The sequence below is a fragment of the Leptidea sinapis genome, chromosome 8 (genome assembly GCF_905404315.1).
Source record: "Leptidea sinapis chromosome 8, ilLepSina1.1, whole genome shotgun sequence".
NCBI classification, from domain to species: Eukaryota; Metazoa; Arthropoda; class Insecta; order Lepidoptera; family Pieridae; genus Leptidea; species Leptidea sinapis.
In genome coordinates, this window is record NC_066272.1 from 10,586,111 (window position 1) to 10,606,563 (window position 20,453).

General features: G+C 35.9%; 1 protein-coding gene across 1 annotated transcript; it reads left to right on the forward strand.

Annotated features, from left to right (window-relative positions):
• Positions 1–1,002: 1,002 nt before the first annotated feature.
• Positions 1,003–15,143, forward strand: LOC126965672 (sodium-dependent phosphate transporter 1-B). The gene is made up of 10 exons (XM_050809386.1): positions 1,003–1,164; positions 6,352–6,857; positions 7,520–7,765; positions 9,709–9,891; positions 10,900–11,055; positions 11,136–11,626; positions 11,857–12,077; positions 12,501–12,686; positions 12,987–13,133; positions 14,875–15,143. Exons 2-10 carry the CDS (start codon positions 6,665–6,667, stop codon positions 14,963–14,965), a joined length of 1,914 nt encoding a protein of 637 aa, XP_050665343.1. The 5' UTR covers positions 1,003–1,164; positions 6,352–6,664; the 3' UTR covers positions 14,966–15,143.
• The last annotated feature ends 5,310 nt before the right edge of the window (positions 15,144–20,453 follow it).

Sequence of the window (20,453 nt, forward strand, 5' to 3'; positions counted from 1 at the left end):
TCCGGACGACCGAGCCTTGCTCGGATTTTTAAGAACGTAAAAAACTTAAACAAAAAAAAACTATCATCTGGATTTGAACCCGTATCTTCTGCTTTGTGAATCACCCATAGCCCATCCGAGCTATTACAGACTTGTATATAGCGGCGAAATTTACCTTTGTATTCTAATGTTATTGTAGCAGTTTCTCATTAAAACACGGATAAAACATTTTTTTTAAATCGCTAAATGCTAGATCGATTTCTCGCCCCCGAAACTTCCGGTATACTAAATTTCATTAAAATCGTTGGAGCCGTTTCCGAGATTCAAATTATATATATATACAAGAATTGCTCGTTTAAAGATATAAGATATATAAAATTTATCTATATATATAAAAGAGTATGTATGTTTTGTATGTTCCTTAATAACTCCTAAACTATTCGACCGATCTCAATGAAATCTATTGTAATAGATTCGTTGAAGCTCAAGGAAGGTTTACATATATAGTTTGTCGTGTCACGATCCCACCCACGCATTTACCAGATATGGTACCGAACCGTTTATTCACAGAACAAAGTCTATCGGGTCAGCTAGTAATAAAATGATTGTGAATTCTGGTCGTTAGTAAGATATACACCTGTTGGCGCACCCTATAAATAAATAAATATATTAACATTGGTTGTGGCTTCACGTACACAGGTCATTATCGGATCCAATATAAGAAATATCGTTTAATTTTATATTCATCATAATTTTATATTGATCACAGCTACGGCTAAACTAATTAAAATTAAAAATCGAGTACCAAATCAAAATAGTGCTGTATAATGTATATTTTGGTGGCTGGTAACAAGTACCCTTCATTATAGCCAGCGTCGGCTCTCTCGGCTTTATATAAAGCTGTTCCTGAGGGGTCGAGACTCGCGGTCGTCAGGCGACAGGGCCGCTTTAGTTCCACAATAAAACAACAAGCAGGGAGTTTGTCGAGGAGGGTGGCTCGGCCTTCGGCGGACAGATCCCTGTGCGCATGCCCTGTCCAACAGCGATATACAATATACATACCGCGACATGGTCCGCTATCCACGAGCTGAGAGACGGTTTCTCAGTGCACAGCTGAGCGCGCCAAAGTGATATCAACGTTTGTGAGAAACATTCCAGAAGAATTAAATTCTTCAATTTTAAGAAGTGAGTTGCATTCGTTCTGTTACCTCTATAATACAAACAGTGGCTTTATAGTGAATAAGATAGCAATAATTATAACTCTGCCGAGTAAGTTTATATATAAGTAGATATGATTTTTCTGCAGCGAAAGTACCTATATTATGTGTTTCGATACGGTAAGGTGCAAAAATATAATATAGTCGTGAATAAATTTAAAGTGGAGCATGAAAAAGTATGTTCTTCAACGTTTAATTATTTAACATTAGATCGATCCGTAGCTTGCGCCATGTGGTGACAATGTCTTATAACCTTCTACTTGGTGCAAAGTATGTCATATTAAGAAGTTTTATTTTTTAATAATAATAGGAGTAAATTTGTCCGTATAAACAGTTAATTTTCACACTACACTTACAAAAGAAATAAGCAAGTAAATCATCAAATAGGTAGCATCCAAGAACCGTACGTCATAGGTAGAGCCGTTCCGTGCAGTGGAAGCTGTAATAGTAATTAGTGAGAGCATGGATGAAATACATATTATATATTTATAACTTAGAACTGTAGGTAGGTAGGAATATATCTAGTTGGTTATGTAGGCATGATCACCGCATATTTACAAAGCAGGTCATATTATTGTGAACCCATTATAATAATTATTGTTATGACTTATATTTTTATATTAATTGAGGAGCTTTCACGTTTGAATGGGTTTGGTTTAAAGGTGTGAAATAATTTAAAAATAATACTATCAACTTGAAACATGCATATTATAATATATAGGTACCTACATACCAGTAGGAACTATAGATCATGCTAAGACATGATTTATAGTAATAAAACTACGTAAATAAGGAGTAAAAAAATAATTAATCTTTTTAATTATTGTTCCATTGCAGCACTATGCATGTTTGTTTTTTTTATATTTTCATCTTTTTAGTAGTTAAGGTTGATCTTTTTAAGTATCTAATACGGAAATTGAATAAGAACTTGTCGATACTTTCACGAGTGTACGACAAAAAGCGCCACCACTTGTAGGTACTTTTACATATTCTTTTTTTTGTGAAAAAGGAAGAAAAACGAGTGTACGGGTCTGGTGTTAAGTGATCACCGCCTCCCACATTCTCTTGTAACACCAGAGGAATCACAGGAGAGTTGCCGGCCTTTAAGGAAGGTGTACGCGCCTTTTTTTGGTAGCGCGAACAAATAGGAGGAAATACTGCGAGGGATCAAACAATTGGGTACAGTCTAAAGAAAGGGTATTAATTTATTACATAAAGAGTAGGTACTTACGTCTCGTGACAATAATATTAATTGGCAATAGATTACCAGTCTGATTAGAGGCTTTATTCATTTCAATACATCTGTAAAACTAGGTTGGGTATCAGGAAACCTAAGATAATTTATGCGTCTAGATAGGCTATGAGATCTGTGAAAACGTCGAAAAATAATTGTATTTAGAAATAGCCTTTATTTTGAGAAATTCACGCACACTTACACAAAAGGTCATACAAGTCGCGAGTGTAACCCCTCGTTTACACCAAGGTATTATACACGCATTTGACAAGTATCATGCAAATTTCAAATACAAGTTGTTTGCAATGTTTTCAAAATACAAAAAACATAAAACTTGTCGCAGACAAAATTTGTATGAAACTTATCTTTGCCACCTACTAGTTGTCTACATGTATATGATCTCATGTTTTATTCTTGTTGTAGGCTTGTAGCTAAACTTGTTTGATATGTCAGTGCAGAAATTGATGATTATTTATGTTCAATTGGTTACTAGTACAAACAATAGAAAGTGAAAGGAACTTTGCTTCATGTGTGCAGTATATTTGTACATCATAAAAAATTCAAGAAAACCACCCAAGTACTGGTCGCGATCATTTTTGAGGAGACTACACCAAGAAAGGGCCTATCGTTCCTTATTGAATGCTTTAAGAATAGAAGACAGAAGTGGATTCAGAAATTTAGTTAGAATGAGACCAGTAAATTTAGAGAATTTGCTTCAAAAAGTTGCACCATACTTTTCTTAGCAGAATTCACTCCAGCAGCATTGTATGTGTGATTTTACATTAGATTTTTACGTAAAAGTTACATTTTTCTTATTATTTTAGGTAACCCGACGTTTCAAGACCGTTCCAGATATCGTTTTCAGGAGGATTAACACAAAAAAACATAAAAAACACAGTTAAAATTACACGCGTTTTAATCCTTCATAAGTGTTTTAATAAAAATAATATTTTTGTTTTTGCTAGGGTAGTAGAGTATCTACTTCAAAAAATACTTCAAAATTTGTTTAAAACGGCTTAAGGCTGACAAGACCAAATTTTTTTTGAAATTGATATTATATAGGGAGTTTTTTAAAAACAAATTAATTAATTAATTGTTCTAGTACCAAAAAAATATATGTTGTTATTCACCATATTTCAAAGACAGTGACCGCACTCGATACATTGCACAAAATCGTCTCGATAGAAAATAATTTCTAAGATTGGTCTTCTTCTTCTTCTTCACAGTCGTTTCCTCATTGCTGAGGATCGTGACTCCGATTAAGTTCGTCTACAGCTTTCCTCCATCTGTTTCGGTCTGTCGCATGGAGGAGTGCGATGCTGATGGGTTGTTTAGTCTGCTCGGATATTTGGTCAGACCAGCGTCGTGGGCTCCGGCCTCTTGGTCTTAAAATCATCATAAAACGGTTCTATGTCTTTATTTTTTTGACGTATGGGTCTCCAATTAAAAACATTAAATCAACATAATATACATTGCATAAAGAGCTGCCAACTTAAATTACACAAATAATTCATACCCACATACATCATATTGGCCGCAACAGCAAACAGAGCCCTAGTAATAAGTATACTTATTATACAACGAAAAATTAATATAGTCTCACACAGCATATTTCCTCACCATTCAGTTTCCTAAATTTCATTAGGATCGGTTAAGTTTTGAATGAGGAAAAGGCTGAGAACGAAACCGGGATTTTTTTAAATGATTATTTGACTCAGAATTTTTAGTCGGAGCTGCAGTATGAGAATTCTTAAATCTAAAAGGCCTCAGCTAATGATTCCTATTAAGGAGTGGCGATGTCCAACTTCCTGCTTATCAGGTTACCACGCCAGCTCGATGGTATTCTATTCTATTAAACATGAAATGAAAAGGTCCCGGTGGCCTTTATGATCTTCGTCAACAGTACTCTACACCAAATGATTCTTTTTGTTTATTTGGTCTTTTGTTGTTGAAAATATCAACAACTCAATATGTATGACATGGTAGGTAGGGGAAGGTGGCCTAAAATGGGTAAACTAAGCGAGAATGTAAAAAAATACGTCAAGTTCACTTTGATTCTTAGCTTAAAATAAATCACTTTTTTTTGTTTTTATTTTTTTTGTGAAATATATTTAATTTGTATGAGAAATACAAAAGGTCTCTTAAAACCCGTTTCGCCCGCATATTGGCCAAAAACGCGTGATTTCAAAACGGTTATACCGTCCCAATGACTTAACTAAGTATAAAACTAAAAAAAAACAACTAGTAAACTATATATATATATACTATTTTCATCACAAAACTTAGGTAACAAATTATTTACTATGTTTTATGTACTTACTTTTTAAACAGTGTTTACATTTGGTTTGGGTTAAGTATCTAGATTAACAAGTTTGGTAACTTAAAGCACCTTAATCTAATTTTAGTCTCATAGAATCAGTCTATAGTTAATTTTTTTTTAAATATTACGTGTAACGTAATATTTGTAGTAAATTTGTGTTTTGAATGATATCTATAACAAACATTTGAATAAACTATCTACTGTAACAAAAATATAGATTCATGTTAAGAATATCGTAGGTATCTAAAGTCTTCATTCTTGACATAGGTATTGTAGAGTTGCCTCAATTAGGTACTCAACTGCTGAGATAAACGAACAAAAAAATACTTTCGAATTAACAATCTTTTGCTGTTTTAGAAGTCGGTTGACTGTCATATTAATCTTTCGAATGTTTATTAGAAGTTACAGGAAAATAGAAAAAGAAATAGATTGAGAGCGCTTTCGCACTACGTCCGATCAGAGTCCGTGAAAACACGGTCCGTAGGCGAAGAACTATATTTTATTCGGTTGACGGAAAGAAATCAGATAACGGTAGCCGGATCGAGTGCGTAGAGTAAACTACCATAGAAATAGTTGTACCAGTACTCCGGTTATATTTTCTTGTTAATAATCTGTAAACCCCACTCTGCAACCACAAAATTAAACTCTGTGCACTGAGGCGTGCCATTCTTCCGGCCCCTGCTCGCACGTTTCAATAATTACGCCTGCGACATTCATTGCGTTGTGAACTATGATGTTTTTCAATTAATTTTTTTTCAAGATTAATTAAAAACTCAATATATTTATTGCATTCTAAAATGGTATTATGTTATGGTGGTATATCTTAAATAGTACTGACATTGGCCATTGTAGACCCCAATTGCTTTACTTTCCACCACCACCTGGGGCTTTCCAGAAGACTATCGCTGATTATATCATCTATGGTCCACATTGAAAGCCGATTTCGCAACATATTTCGACAATAATTATGCAAGTTGCTAAATGAAACCGCCACGAAAATTGCATCAGGCTTTTTGGTTATTCCGGATTTGGAGGAAAGTATAGGTACTAGGTACCTACCACTACTAGTAGTAGATATAAATAGCAACAACGTTTTTCTATCCCTGATAATATAATGGTAGATTCCAAGGTTTATGTTTTGTAGTGATTAAGATGATAAATGATGCTCTTAGCTACGTTTTCATTTTTCCAAATGTCAGAACAGCTTAAAAGTTATAGGCAGCATAAATAACGGTTTCTTCATGTTGTAAGGAATGTTTTTTTTTTAAACAGGAATATTAAAAAAAACAACGTTTACATTTTATATTATTTTCCAGCGATTGACATCAAAATCAAAATATTTTGATACTAGGTGAAAAGAGTTTTTACAAGTTTACCTAAGTCATATCTCTTGAGTGTTAGTTGTTATTTCATTAACCAGTACCAGCCTTTGCTGCTCTTGCCATATTTTACGGAAGAGAACGACCCGCCTCTCGACACCGCTACAAACGATACTGACATCCTTTATAGTTTGTACAATAGCTATAGTGCATACCTACTAAATATTAAAATATTTTATTAAATAAGTTGTAAATTAATACGTACGTACTGTTTTATTACAGAAATGAAGCCACATGTAACGACACCACATTTCTTTCGTCAAACAATTATAGAACTATTTACGTTGTGACCCACATTTAAATTGTCATAAATTTTTAATTTCTGAAAAGGTATCTAAAAAGATACCTCAGAGTAGGTTTCCGTGTTATTAAGTTCGTCTAACAAGTTAATAATATGGGAACATACAACTTAGTTCTACGCTGTGCTGCTAATTAGGAAATTAATTATTACCTATATAATATAATACAGTTGTTGGTTTAATGATGTTATTGTTAAAAATTAAAATTACTGAAGTAGTTCTCTAACAAACCAATAATGGAGCCTTATTCTGCCGATCTGTTATGGCTGGTCGTGTGTGGATTTGTGGTGGCGTTTGTTTTGGCGTTCGGCATCGGCGCCAACGACGTGGCCAACTCGTTCGGCACCAGCGTGGGCTCGAAGGTGCTGACTCTCACGCAGGCCTGCGTCCTGGCCACCATCTTCGAGATCGCTGGAGCTGTTCTAATAGGTAAATATTTCACTATCATTGATGAAGTGACAAGTTCTTTAATCGCGCTGTCCTGAATGTGGTCTCAACAGTCTACCTAAAGGTATAGTACTTGTAGAGTGTTCTTTATAACAATAAGAGACGATTGTACCAGTTTATGGATTTTGGAAACTATATGTAACATTGTAACGTTGGTTCAGGTTGTATTCATAGTGAAAGCGGTCGTTGCTTGTTGTGTAACCTAGTTACCTGTCGACTCTTTTGGTAATTCCATCAAAGTGATTTTTGAACTTTCTTAGTGATACATAGATTGGGAATGGAGCGACCGCCCTCAGGCTATTAAATAATAAGTTAAATTGTTCGATATTACTTTGTAAACATATTTTTTTATGAAAAAAAGACAGCTGAGTTTGTTGCGCCCATTATTCTCATGTCTGAGGCATTCATTTTGGAATGGGTGGTAGTTTTTGACTTGCAATAAGTGACGTCACATTCTATTTTGAATAAAAATATTTGAATTTGAAAGAAGTGTACATTTTTATGGATTTTGGAAATTATATGTAACATTGTAACGTTGGTTCAGGGTGGATTCATAGTGAAAGCGTTCGTTGCATGTTGTGTAACCTAGTTACCTGTCGACTCTTTTGGTGAATCCATCAAAGTGATTTTTGAATTAATTTCAGGGTATAAAGTGTCGGACACTATGAGGAAAGGAATACTGGACGTGTCGCTGTATGCGGATGGCGGGGAGCGACTGCTGGCGGCTGGTTGCCTGGCGGCGCTTGTGGCTGGCGCCGCGTGGCTGATCCTGGCGACGGCGCTGCGGTTGCCAGTGTCGGGAACACACTCCGTGGTGGGCGCGACCGTCGGGTTCACTCTGACGGCTAAGGGACCAGTCGGAGTGCGGTGGTCAACTCTGGGAGCTATAGGTGAATTAAAATTGTCTTTATTTAAGGGCAAGCATTGAAACGGGAACGCAGGGATAGCAATTGGGCATGGCGTCAAGCAGTCGAACGTCGGCGCCACATAACATTGTTTCAGCTTTGATAATATTTCGATACAATAGATTACAACTTAAACTGAAGATGAATTGCAAACATTATTATGATACGAAATTTTTTATTCTTTTACTTCAAAAGATTGATGACAAAATGTAATTTCCATCTAGTGATTCTGTAGGTATAAATATATACGTTGCTTCTACATTTATTGTTTGCAAAAGATAGCTGTAAGTACTTTTTATACTTATTTACTTTGATATTGATTTATGATTTTAATATGCTTCTGACGATGCTTGAAAATATTGTTGTTAAGAGTAAAAAGGTTATTAAGCCTGAAGGTACAACAAGAAACCTTGGAAGGTCTTTTCAAAATGTTCTCTGAAAGTCAAAGATTATTCTTAATTCTACTTTATTAGTCCCTATCAACTATTACACACAAGTCTATTATGCTCTTAACTTCTTGTAGTTTATATAGCACTTATTTTCCTTTAACAAGATTTTTTAAGGCTGCACCAGATGTTTACTTTATTTAGTTTGTTCCTGTAATATGATTTAGTCATCATCCTGCTGTACATTCTTGTACAATTTTAAATCATCAGAATACATTTAAAATTACATTTGAAGCATACGCTAAATCGTTTATATTAATAATATTATGGTAAAAAAATAATGGACCCAAGTGAGTTCCTTGAGGTACCCCCATCGGTATTGGCTGTGCACTCGATAAATGACCTTGGATTTTAACGAGTGAGTTCTATTTTTGAGATATGATTCGCATCACCACCTGTATAATGAAATCTTACTCACTAATAAGTCATCGTTAATGAGGTCGAAAACTTAACTAAGACCGGTGTAATATATAGAATGCATTTCCTTATGTTCATCAATACTTTTAGCGACTTCCTCAAATAATCCAATCAAATTCGTTGTAGTCGATTCTTTGGTGAGAAACTGTTCTGCTGTGGCTGTATACCCTGAATAATATGTATTTTAAAAATACTGTTAACTTTTTTAATAATTAATGTTAAAATTATAAATAAATAATTTTAACTTTCCAAATATTTAATTCAAGGAGTTGAACGTCGATTATTCGAGCCGCTTTTGATACTCATGCTCGTGGACGGGTGTGGCTTGTGGTGCCAGGTCGACCTGTTATAGTTAATATATCATTGTATTTGTTGGATGCAATTACTAATTATGACAGTAATCATGACCATCATGTTCACGTAGCATCCTTACACAAACAATCAATTCAAGCTCTAAAGGTTGATGCATCCAATATACGATAATATATATTTATACAGTAATATCTTTATATGAAATAGTTTATATTATTTAAACACGACTCATATATTGGATGGAGCACCTTACAAACTAATCTGTTATGTATTAATCAGCCATTGTAAAATACTCTATATGATTGAAAAGAGTAGCCGTTGAGTTCCTTATATGTTCTTCTCACGAGATCAACTTTTACGAACTTATGGTAAACTCAGTAATTTAAAAGAAATATTTACAGTGACGATTCAAAAGCGCTTAGCTTAAAACTAATTGAATAAAGTTTATTCGACTTTGATACGGTAAATTTATAAAGTTAAATTACTCCATTATTACATACACTAAAAATTTACTTACTATGGTCTGAATGAAACATAATATATTATATTGTACCAAAATATAAAAATTAACAGTTCCCGATGACAGGATCGGCCAGCCATTACAAGTGGCGCCCGATCACGAGCATGACGCATATGTAGGTATCCGTATCTTCTTTCGAACATAATTTACGGAAAATAGCGACCTGGCCCACAACGCCTTGATATTATCATTATTATATGGGGATTTCTCACAGGTAAATCTTGTATTTACAGTTTTATCGTGGTTCATATCACCAGTGATGAGTGGGGCCGTCTCGGCTCTCCTCTTCTGGGTCGTGCGCAAGTTCATCCTCCGAGCGCCGCAGCCCTTGTCAGCGGGGCTCCACGCATTGCCTTTCTTCTATGGAGCCACTGTTGCTGTGAATGTGCTCAGTGTCGTGCACGATGGACCCAAACGTAAGTCTAGAGTGCCCACACGACAGGTTCATTGCCATCCTACAATATATGTATATCTCTAATTACTTCTTGAATACTTTTGTAAAGTATTTTATATTCGACATCACCATCATGGTGTTTAATATTTATTATTTTCATCACTTCAGCCAAAAAGAGACGCCCACAGCTGGACAAAAGCCTCTCCCAAAGATCGCCACGACGATCGGTCCTGCTCTGCCCTCTCGCCACCTATTCCGGAGATCTTGACCAGATCGCATCGGTGCATCTTGTGGGGGGCTTGCACGACCCTGCGTCTTCCAGTACGGGATCACCATTTTAAGACGTTACTGGACCCAGCGGCCATCTGTTCGAAGCACTGATGGCGGTGTGACCCACTGCCACTTCAATTTCGCAATCATCCGGGTTTATCTTCGAATCTCCTCATTTCCGATTCGATCTCACAGGGAAATTGTCAATATTACAGCCGTCTGACTATTGCCGTGTCTCATAACACAGCTGCTGACACTCGTCCTTGTGTGTGTGGACAGCAGGGACTTAGTTGTAGGGGCACTGTGCTCACTCTTCGGATTTAATTAATTAATTTACAAAAAAAAACCCACTTAATTGACTACTTTCTTTTAAAATACTATGTTACTTAAGAAGAGTTATAAGTTTTTGTCTATTCTTACGATTGGCATCATAAGAGTAGGGGTATTTTTTTTACATTTAAGTCGGATCGATTCCCAGATGAGGCAAGTAATTTTTAGAAAATCATTGAATGCAGAATTACTAACTTTTAAAAATAACATAGTCTCCTTTCAGTAAAATAGCCTATCTTCGATATTTAAGGTACTTTCCCTTCATGTCCCATAACTTTGGGACAGCCTGTATATGTCGCAGGTATATTGTCAAAGCCGTGATATTTTATAATTTCACTAGTGATATTATAATTTAACGGTAGATTATCAATCGACTTCATTTCTTACAATTTAATGGCCTGGTTTTAGTGAACGTGTTGTATTGTTTCAGTGCTCGCGATGGACAAGATACCAATGTGGGCTGCTCTTGCAGGTTCAGTAGCTCTAGGCGCTTTCGCAGCAGCGTGTGTTCGATTGTTTCTTGTGCCATATTACAAACGCCAACTCACTCCAAAGCCTGTTAACTTTACACTCGGTGTTTCAAATGGTATGTTGTATAGTTGTGTTGATTAAATTTGGAATTGTTTAGCAACAATTAGCAACGTTAAAATCTCCAAATTGTTACAGAAACAACACCCGCGAATACTCCTACTCATTCAGCGAAAGGTGTGCCACAAAGACCGACCTCCTTACTGTCAGAGGATGGCAAGGTTCTAGAAGTGATAGCAGAAAGTGCTGAAATGGTCACACTCAGCGATGCAGATAAATGTTCCCTAGAAGTCAGAGAGATGAACGCAAGAAACAGAGCACTGTTGGCAACAATGGATGATTGTAGTATACTGTCGCGCAGTCTCAGCCCCCCCGACAAGTCCCGACTACAGTTGATAGACGCCGACCCGCAAATCAATACTTTGAAATATATCGATGAGACTTTGAGCTGTTGCAAGAGTCTGGATTCCACGCAGCTTGTCGGAATGGGAGAGAGTTACGATTCCAAGAATGGTTTTCTTGATGATTCTCTCGATACAATTGGGCGTAGCGAATTGGGAAGAATTTCGGCTGTTCGGGCAATGTCAGTTGCTGTAGAGTTTGACACACCATCTCCGAGAATCATCAAGGTAGCTTATTTGCTACCTTTTTTATGTACGAGTAAAAAGATTCAAAATGTTTGTTCGTTAAATACTGCTTACCTACTGTTTTTATATATTTTATTACTATATATGCTTTTGGTGATATTACAATAATATATCTTGATAACAAAGTTCAAACCAAAGTAAACTTTATTGGTTGACCAGTATATTTTAGTATGAGTAGTAGAATGTAGTTTTTGAACTGACTTGCCTTCCAGGGCCCCGAAGTTGGTAGTGCTTGGAGTATTGACTGTGACGGCGGGGTGGGTCGACTGCCAGCGATCACACCCAACTCAAGTGCTGCTCCGTTACTCAGGGCAGTGACCCCTCCGCGAACGACGTGTGCTCCTCCACCCCCTGATACTTTAAGATTATTTTCGTTCTTGCAAGTATTGACAGCTACATTTGGAGCCTTTGCCCACGGTGGAAATGATGTAAGGTAATGTACTTACTAATAAATAAAAAAATTCTCAGCAAAGGCAAACCGACTATAGTGGATAGAACTACACTGTCTTATTAATAAACGCAATGAAAAGTTACTCCTTTAAAATTACTTCTCCCTATCATGTAATACTGTAGTGACAAATGTAAGATAAAGACAAAAAGTTTTAAATTTGGAAAAACTTTGCTTCGCGTTTGTTAATAACACAGACAGTGTTATACTAATAATACCTACTACGCCTCGGTGGCCCTGTCAAATAATACTTTAATAATTAATAATACTTTAATACTTTCTGTTTGATTCGATGCATTCGAACAAATAATAAAATATTATTTATATTTTTGTTTTTGTTACGCTTGGGAGCCTGTCTAAGGATTAAATTAACAATTAATTGATTTTGGAATTATTTGTTTACTGCAGCAATGCTATTGGCCCGTTGGTAGCGTTATGGCTGCTTTATTCAGAAGGGAGTGCACACGCACGAGCGGAGACGCCACTTGCAATTCTCGTATTTGGCGGTGTGGGCATCGCTCTTGGGCTGTGGCTGTGGGGACGAAGAGTCATCAGGACTGTCGGCGAAGATCTAACAAGCATCACACCTGACACGTAAGATACTATAATACAATACAATCATTTTCATATCTGGAGATTTCAACGGGAATATCATAGTTGACTCGAAAATAAGAATTCCTTTGTCTTTTTAAATCGAACGAAGCAACTCGAATCACTGTAACAATAGCCACCTACCTACGCAATATGTTTCATAGTTGAAGTTATATATCAAAGAAAGTTTTAAAATGTTTAGAATGGGATCATTGTGGGCATGAACTAGTCATATTCATCGAAAGACCACAGTTAAAAGAAAAAGCTTGGGTACAGGGTTAAATAAAATCGTTTTTGTTACAGAGGTTTTACCATAGAGTTGGGTGCTGCTCTGACAGTGCTCATAGCCAGCAAGGCAGGCTTACCTATCTCCACAACTCACTGTAAGGTCGGCTCGGTTGTCTGCGTTGGTTATTCTTCTCAAAAGGGTGTTGATTGGAGTTTATTCAGGTTTGGTTTTTGAAACTTTGTTTTATTTATGTACTACACGAGAGAAGTAAGTAGATCGTGTAACGAGCCGATTGAAAGACAAGAACCATATTCTATGTATGGGCTTAGCCAAAACTTACTAAACTAGCTTAATCGTAGACTACCAAACCAGTTACTACTATAGACAGTCAGAGGCTTAAATAAAATGCACAGAATAAAAATAACTATATGGCCATGTGTCATTCTGGTTAGTTCCTTTTCCCAAATAACTTTGATATGAATAATATTATTAATCGATGGTTAAAATACGTTTTTAGTCTAAGTTTTGTAGAAGTTTCTGAGTGTATAGAGTATGTTATATTTTAGTCAGGGCCACGCCTCGCACACGGTTAATGTGTGATCTTGTAGGTATATATAATAAGTAATATAAGCTACCTACGCACTGTTTTCTTTAGATTCCTGTCGTGTTGGTTGGTTGTTGACACATTACGGCCACAGGCCGGGCAATGTATGCAGAAATGATTATTGGAGATTTTGACTGATGAGACTAAAATGCTACTTCAATACCTATCCACAGTGCGCTTTTCAAGGAGCTTTCTTCCTCGTACTACTAAGCTGTGGAAGGAACATCCTTGTGCGGTGTTTCCGGGACGATACGACATGGGTACCTTCAAAAAAAGCGCGTACACCTTCCTTAAAGGCCGGCAACGCTCGTGTGATTTCTCTGGTGTTGCAAGAGAATGTGGGCGGCGGTGATCACTTAACACCAGGTGACCCGTACGCTCGTTTGTCCTTCTATTCCATAAAAAAAAATAACCTATCTGCTGGATACGACGAACCGAATTAACATTTTCTCATACTGAAACAAAGAAAAAAACATATGTTTTGCAAATAACAATTATAATTCTATTATAGTCGACTAATTGCGAAACATCCTTAGAGCTTAGAGCATAAATACGGTCATTTTATTTGATAAAATGTTGCTCCAATATAAAAAAATGTCATCCGTAAACAAAATTTTTCTGTGACCTCCCTTTCCATACCGCTTCAGTAGGTGTTTCGATTTTACAACCCTATTCTTTTTTAAATTTTCAGTTAAAAAATGACCAGTTACGTCTCTTATAGGCTACAAGTCCTAAGTCGTCTTTTAAAATACGCGACATGCTTCTACGTGCTAACTTCATCTCCCGAGATAAAATCTTTTGCTTTCGGACAGGATTTCTTCAAATTCTTTCCCATGCTGTTTTGACAACCATTTTCGTACGAACACTACGTGGACGGCCAGATCTTTTTACGTCACAAACAGAGGAGGTCTCATTGTACCTATTAATAGCCCGGTACAAAATCATTTTACTAATACCAAGCGTATGGAGAGTTTTAAAAATTGCATTTGGCTCCATACCTACTTTATGTGATGCAGTCACAGCGATTCGGTTTTCTTATCACCCCACTCCACTAATATCGCAAAATATTATACAATGTATTGGCGCCAAAATGAGAAAAGTCAATGAACATAAAAAATGATAGATTCCAAATTCAAATGTAATATTGTGTTTATTTTTAATTGTAGCCGTATTTATGGCCAGACTAAGTATATTAAGTCTAGGCGTGCCAACTCTTTGTTGGCCAAAAATAGTAGTAATAAAATTATAGCCCACAAAAGTAAGGTGTCGTTAAATGGCTTAAAGGTCTCGTTACCGGGCCATAAAATCCAAAAAAATAATAATAAGGTGTCGTTAAAATCACGTTTATTGTGTTTCAGGAACATAATTTTCGCGTGGGTTGTTACTGTGCCGGCGGTTGCGGCCATGGCTTCGCTCGCAATGCTAGCACTTGAGGCATTTGTTGTCTAGATTTTATATAAACATAGATTATTTATTCAAATAAACATTTCTTGACACTTACAGCCACAAAATTAATTGTTTACATATAAATCCAAACATGATCAAATATAAATTAGTGAAGTTGTAATCATGCCACAGTTAACTAATCAGATTAACATATAATTTATTAATATAAGTTCGAATATTAGATATGTATTTAATTCATCAACTAATCATACCTATGGTTTTCAGCAAAAATCATTTAATTTCTTTACAAAAACATTTTATTTATTTGGTTTTAAAAACTACCTAACTAAGATTCTATGAAGGTATTTATAGTTTTATTCATTAAATACCATCAATTGAAGGAAAACTGCAAATATATACCTACCCACATATTATAGGAAAATAGTCTATGATATTATTGTCTGATCTACAAATAGCAAAGCTCAATCCTTAAGAATTTAGCAGGTAGGTACCAAAGAGAATTAAACCACTATGTTCAACAGGTACTATTATTAATTCAGTGGCATAATTAACCTAAAACAAATAAATTTATAGTTTTAGAAATGGTGTTACTCATATTATTAATATTTGGTATTATGTAACTGTATGATTTTAAGTGTTGTGATTTTAATTTCAATGATATTTTCCGATGTATTTTGTAAGCTAATTGGACGATTTTAAAAACTTTGCGGTAAAATAAATGCATAATTCATTGATTATAATATATCTTTACCGCGGTCATATGGTAAGTTCTGATTTAATTTTAATTTTCTGTAAACCCATTATAAGTTCAGTTCGGCGAAGACAGTCTATCGGTGAATAACGCCCAGTTTAAATTCTAAGCAATACGACGAATTCTGAATAGTAACGTAAATAGAAGCATAATGTACGAAAACATAAAACTATTCTAGCTATAATAAATTGACATAGATGGCAATATATAAGGCACATAGAGAAAAAAATACATTTGAAATTTAGTCTGGTTGTAAACTTCCATTGAGATGTAAATCATGATATCAAAAAATTGTGATGAGTAAGTATTTTATATTTAGTTTTATTCGGATCTCTGAATAATATACATACACATTAAGGAATTATTTCTTTATCTAAATATGACATTAGAAAATAACAGAACATATTTTTATAATAAATTACCTAATATTCGAACAGAATTTGAGCAGAGTAACGCCCTAACTCGTCAACTGGTGCAGCAAAAATATGTGGACGCCAGGGAGACATCACATCTTCACCCTATCCACCTGTCACTGTCAACATGGCCTTTCCTGACAAGAGGCCGTCCTCGGCCTCCTTAGTCTTCTCACTCTGGAGATCCATTTTCAGAGTTAGCAATGATTCTGTGTTCCGGATGCGCTGGGTTGTGTCCACCACGTCATCAGGCAGCTCTACAGCAGAAGGGTGGATGACACTCGGAGCTCAATGATAAAAACTACAGCACAATATTGTGTTCAAAAATAATAAAACAGATTAGGATATCTTCGGGTCAATTGACTTTCATTACAAATTTTACAGTTATGTAAGCTAGCTTAACATCCTAAGTACAAGGTTGTAAATTATACTAATAGCAGCACCGATCACACGGAGCAGTTCCCGTCGGGGGTTGCCATCTCACGGCTTGCTAGAGATCTACACGCCCTTTGGGGCGGTAAGACATAACTTTGCGTGTGGATCGGTTCCAGATAAAAGCATATTCCAACCAAAACTACCATCAACATAGCGAAATAACCCATCAGCCAACCCATGTGGCATAAATATAACTCAACCCATGGCATGTTCCATGTAACCGGATAAAAAGAGAAGTCCAAGGCAGCATCCAATTTTACATATCTTGAGTGCCATATAATTTAAAATCACTCGCCATGTAAAAATCTGCACACGTCACGCCACGTGTGGCACCAAGTCCCTTCCTTAGATGGTGCAACTCACGCCAAGTGAAGTTGCTACTGCAGGTGCTACCGCTTTGTAGCACTACGAGCCTGGGACACACCGTTGGATCCATTGAACATGAAAATAACAATAATTCATTAAAACTAATCAGTTTTATGGTTAAAAAACTTTACTCTAATTAAGAATTCACTTACATGAGAAAAACAATATAAACAGTATCTTATCCTTAGTACTGCGATTTTATTCAAAAGTGGGTAGAAATGAAATAACTGCGTAAACATGACGTACGTACTATGATCAAGTGCACAGGCGAAGCGTACAACACATGCATTAAGAGATACTAGATATGGCATGGCACGTTAGGGTATGTATAGTTTGATAATATATATTTTTTAGTTTATATATTTTTTTTTAATAATTTTAAAATGCAATGACATCCTAAACACGCTTAAGCTTAGTACAATGCGAGATAGGAGTAAAACTCACAATTTATACAATTTTCTTAACGTAAGTTCATAGGTGTTACTATGTGCTCAATTATATCACAAACTAATAAAAATAATAATTAATTAAAAATTCATAAATCCAAAATGTTTCAAAGCTACAATGAGCCTGTCGTTATATATCATTGAATCTAATCCTATCAAACCTTTATCTAAAAAAATAAAACGATGAAAATTTTATATTGGCTGAGCAATTCTTAGGTGTTGTACCTTGGTAACGAAGGTGTTGCTACAGATATAGATACAGCTACATACAGCTGCTCAACACTTATTTATTTTGATACGAGATGGTAACTTGGTTACATTTTACACTGCATAATTGTATTTATAATTTAAGGAAGTTAATTCTTTTAAATATTGAAGGTAACGTAAAATTATTTTCCCAAAATTACTCCGAATTGAAACCAAGAACAACTACACAAACTTCAATTTGTTCGTAATGAGGGTGGCGAGAAATTAATGTTAGCCAATGTATTAAACTTACCACTTAATCCGTAAACACGATGTATCCAAGCTTTACACCTTTAATAAGTGGGTTAGCTTTTCGCTAAACACACGGTGGATAACATATCGGTAAAAGTTTTTTTATATTTATGACTAGCTGACCCCACAGACGTTGTTCTGTATATAATAAATAAAATAATGTTTTTATATGAATTTGTCAATAATATATCATAACATCAAAAATTACTTCGTAAAATATGCACCCTGCTGTCGTAATGAAATTGTTTCACAGCAGAACTGTCAAACCGTGCGTCAATAAATTCTCTCATAGAAATTATGTATGGACACATCAAAGGAAAACAAAGTTGTTGTTTTTATTTAATTTAGCAGCATTTTCACTATTTATTCACCTTATAAACCTTCCCTGGACTTCCACAAATAATTCAAGACCTAAATTGGCCAAATCGGTCCAGCCGTTCTCGAGTTTTAGCGAGACTAACGAACAGCAATTCATTTTTGTATGTATAGAAGATTGTTTATGAATTTTTACCAGTGGGAGGCTCCTTTGCACAGGAAGCCGGCTAGATTATGGGTACCACAACTGCGCCTATTTCTGCCGTGAAGCAGTAATGTGTAAACATTACTGTGTTTCGGTCTGAAGGGCGCCGTAGCTAGTGAAATTACTGGGCAAACGAGACTTAACATCTTCTGTCTCAAGGTGACGAGCTGACAACGTGACCGCTTTTTTGGGGTTTTCAAGTATCCTAAGCGGCACTGCATTGAAATGGGTAGGGCGTATCATTTACCATCAGCTGAACGTTCTGCTCGTCTCGTCCCTTATTTTCATAAAAAAAAAAATAAGGGACGAGACGAGTAGGATGTTAAACTGATGGTAATTGTTACGCCCCGCCCATTACAATGCAGTGCCGCTCAGGACTTGTAAAACCAAAAATTTCTGAGCGGCACTACAACAATTTTGCTCGTCACCTTGAGACATAAGATGTTAAGTCTCATTTGCCCAGTAATTTCACTAGCAACGGCGCCCTTCAGACCGAAACACAATAATGCTTACGCATTACTGCTTCACGGCAGAAATAGGCGCCGTTGTGGTACCCATATGTATTCAACACAAAATCGACAATACAATTGATTGGTTTATTAGTGAGGATAGTTTTACTGGATTAAACTATTACCATTTTTTGTCACTTCTTTTTAACACCCACAGACACAACCAACAAAAGAGAACAAATTCTACATAACACGGTATACTCAAAAATGATATCGAGAGCTACATTTTTGCATTATTTAGCTGATCTCTTGTACGTCACAATTAAACGCTTTACACAACGTCTTAGTTAAATCACGCAAATACCGAGTGTTAACCCTGATTACATAATTATTAGGTTTCACTAACTTATCGATATGTTTATTCATTTTCGTACAACACTAGGTATTTTGACAGAAGTCAAATCTATTGTTACAGTGTATCTATTACTTCAAGTTTTAATGTTATTTTTCGCAATATAAGAAAAAGTTGTGAGGTTGTCATAAGAATTTTAAGAATATGAGATTAGCGTAATGGTATTAAGTTCGAAATTGATGTAAATAAATTTGTAGTTATGTCTTTTCGTGATTGTGAACTAAGGCCTATCATAAAGTCGGAATTAAGTGTGTGTATTACATATTTATTGGATAAATGTGTGAGTTTGGTTTCTACTTTCTATAGTAAAATGACATGATGCCACTTCTACTAGTTTTTTCTGTTCTGTGGTAGGTACAGATATACTTTATTTTTCCTGTCCAGAGGCAATGTTGTATGCAGCATGATAAGTTTTAAGTGCCGAAATAACTCCCGTGTTGGGACATAATTGCACACCTGTCACATCGAGTTTAAATATACTTATAAATATATTTTAATATACCAAGGTTTCAAAAGAATATAACTTATTGTTGACAGTGACAGGTGAACAGGGTGAAGATGTCTGTCTATAAAAGGCGATGTCTCCCTGGCGTCGACCAACGGATCCTCCATAGTCAGTCCCGCTTGCGCCTAAGAGGGCACCTGCCCAAAGCCAACCTCAGGTGGGGTTAAGTGATTAGGCACCTAGGTTTACGTGAGTCCCACATAACCAACGCAGACTTAGGCTGCGTTGGTATGCATGAGCATTCACCACCTCCCTCCCGTCGTTATCCCGGAGGGTAGCCCTTTCCCTTTGTTTGGGCGCAAAACAAAAAAATATACGATCATGATCGTCTAATAAATCTTGGGCATTTTCGTTCATCAAATATTTCTGCAAATCTAAAATCTATGTCCTAGTCATACATTCCGTAACAGAAGCTTTGGCTTTAGAAATTATTTCCATGCGTCTTTTGGTTATATTCTGGTATGTAAAATAAATGCAATAAATTTTTTGTCCTGGCGTTCGCCTCCAACCCTTTATTTTTAGTAGTTCTGTCACTGTCTCCTTTATGTTCAAAATCAATGTCTCAGGTTTCTGTTCTTCGACATTGGACAAAAGTGTCTGTGGTCCCTTCCGGCATTGGTTAGTAGTCTTTCCATGGGTTTAATTATGCAACGTATCTTTCGGAATTTTGAATTCAATGCTTGCATTTTGATTTGTTTTCTATTTGACCATCTGCACACCGATCTCAGGAGCGTC

Excerpts from the sequence above, each read along its gene's own strand:
- LOC126965672 (XM_050809386.1), top strand. The coding sequence starts at position 6,665 with ATGGAGCCTTATTCTGCCGATCTGTTATGGCTGGTCGTGTGTGGATTT. Across the intron at positions 7,766-9,708 it reads GTCAACTCTGGGAGCTATAG|TTTTATCGTGGTTCATATCA; the intron begins GTGAATTAAAAT and ends TTGTATTTACAG. Across the intron at positions 9,892-10,899 it reads CGTGCACGATGGACCCAAAC|TGCTCGCGATGGACAAGATA; the intron begins GTAAGTCTAGAG and ends GTATTGTTTCAG.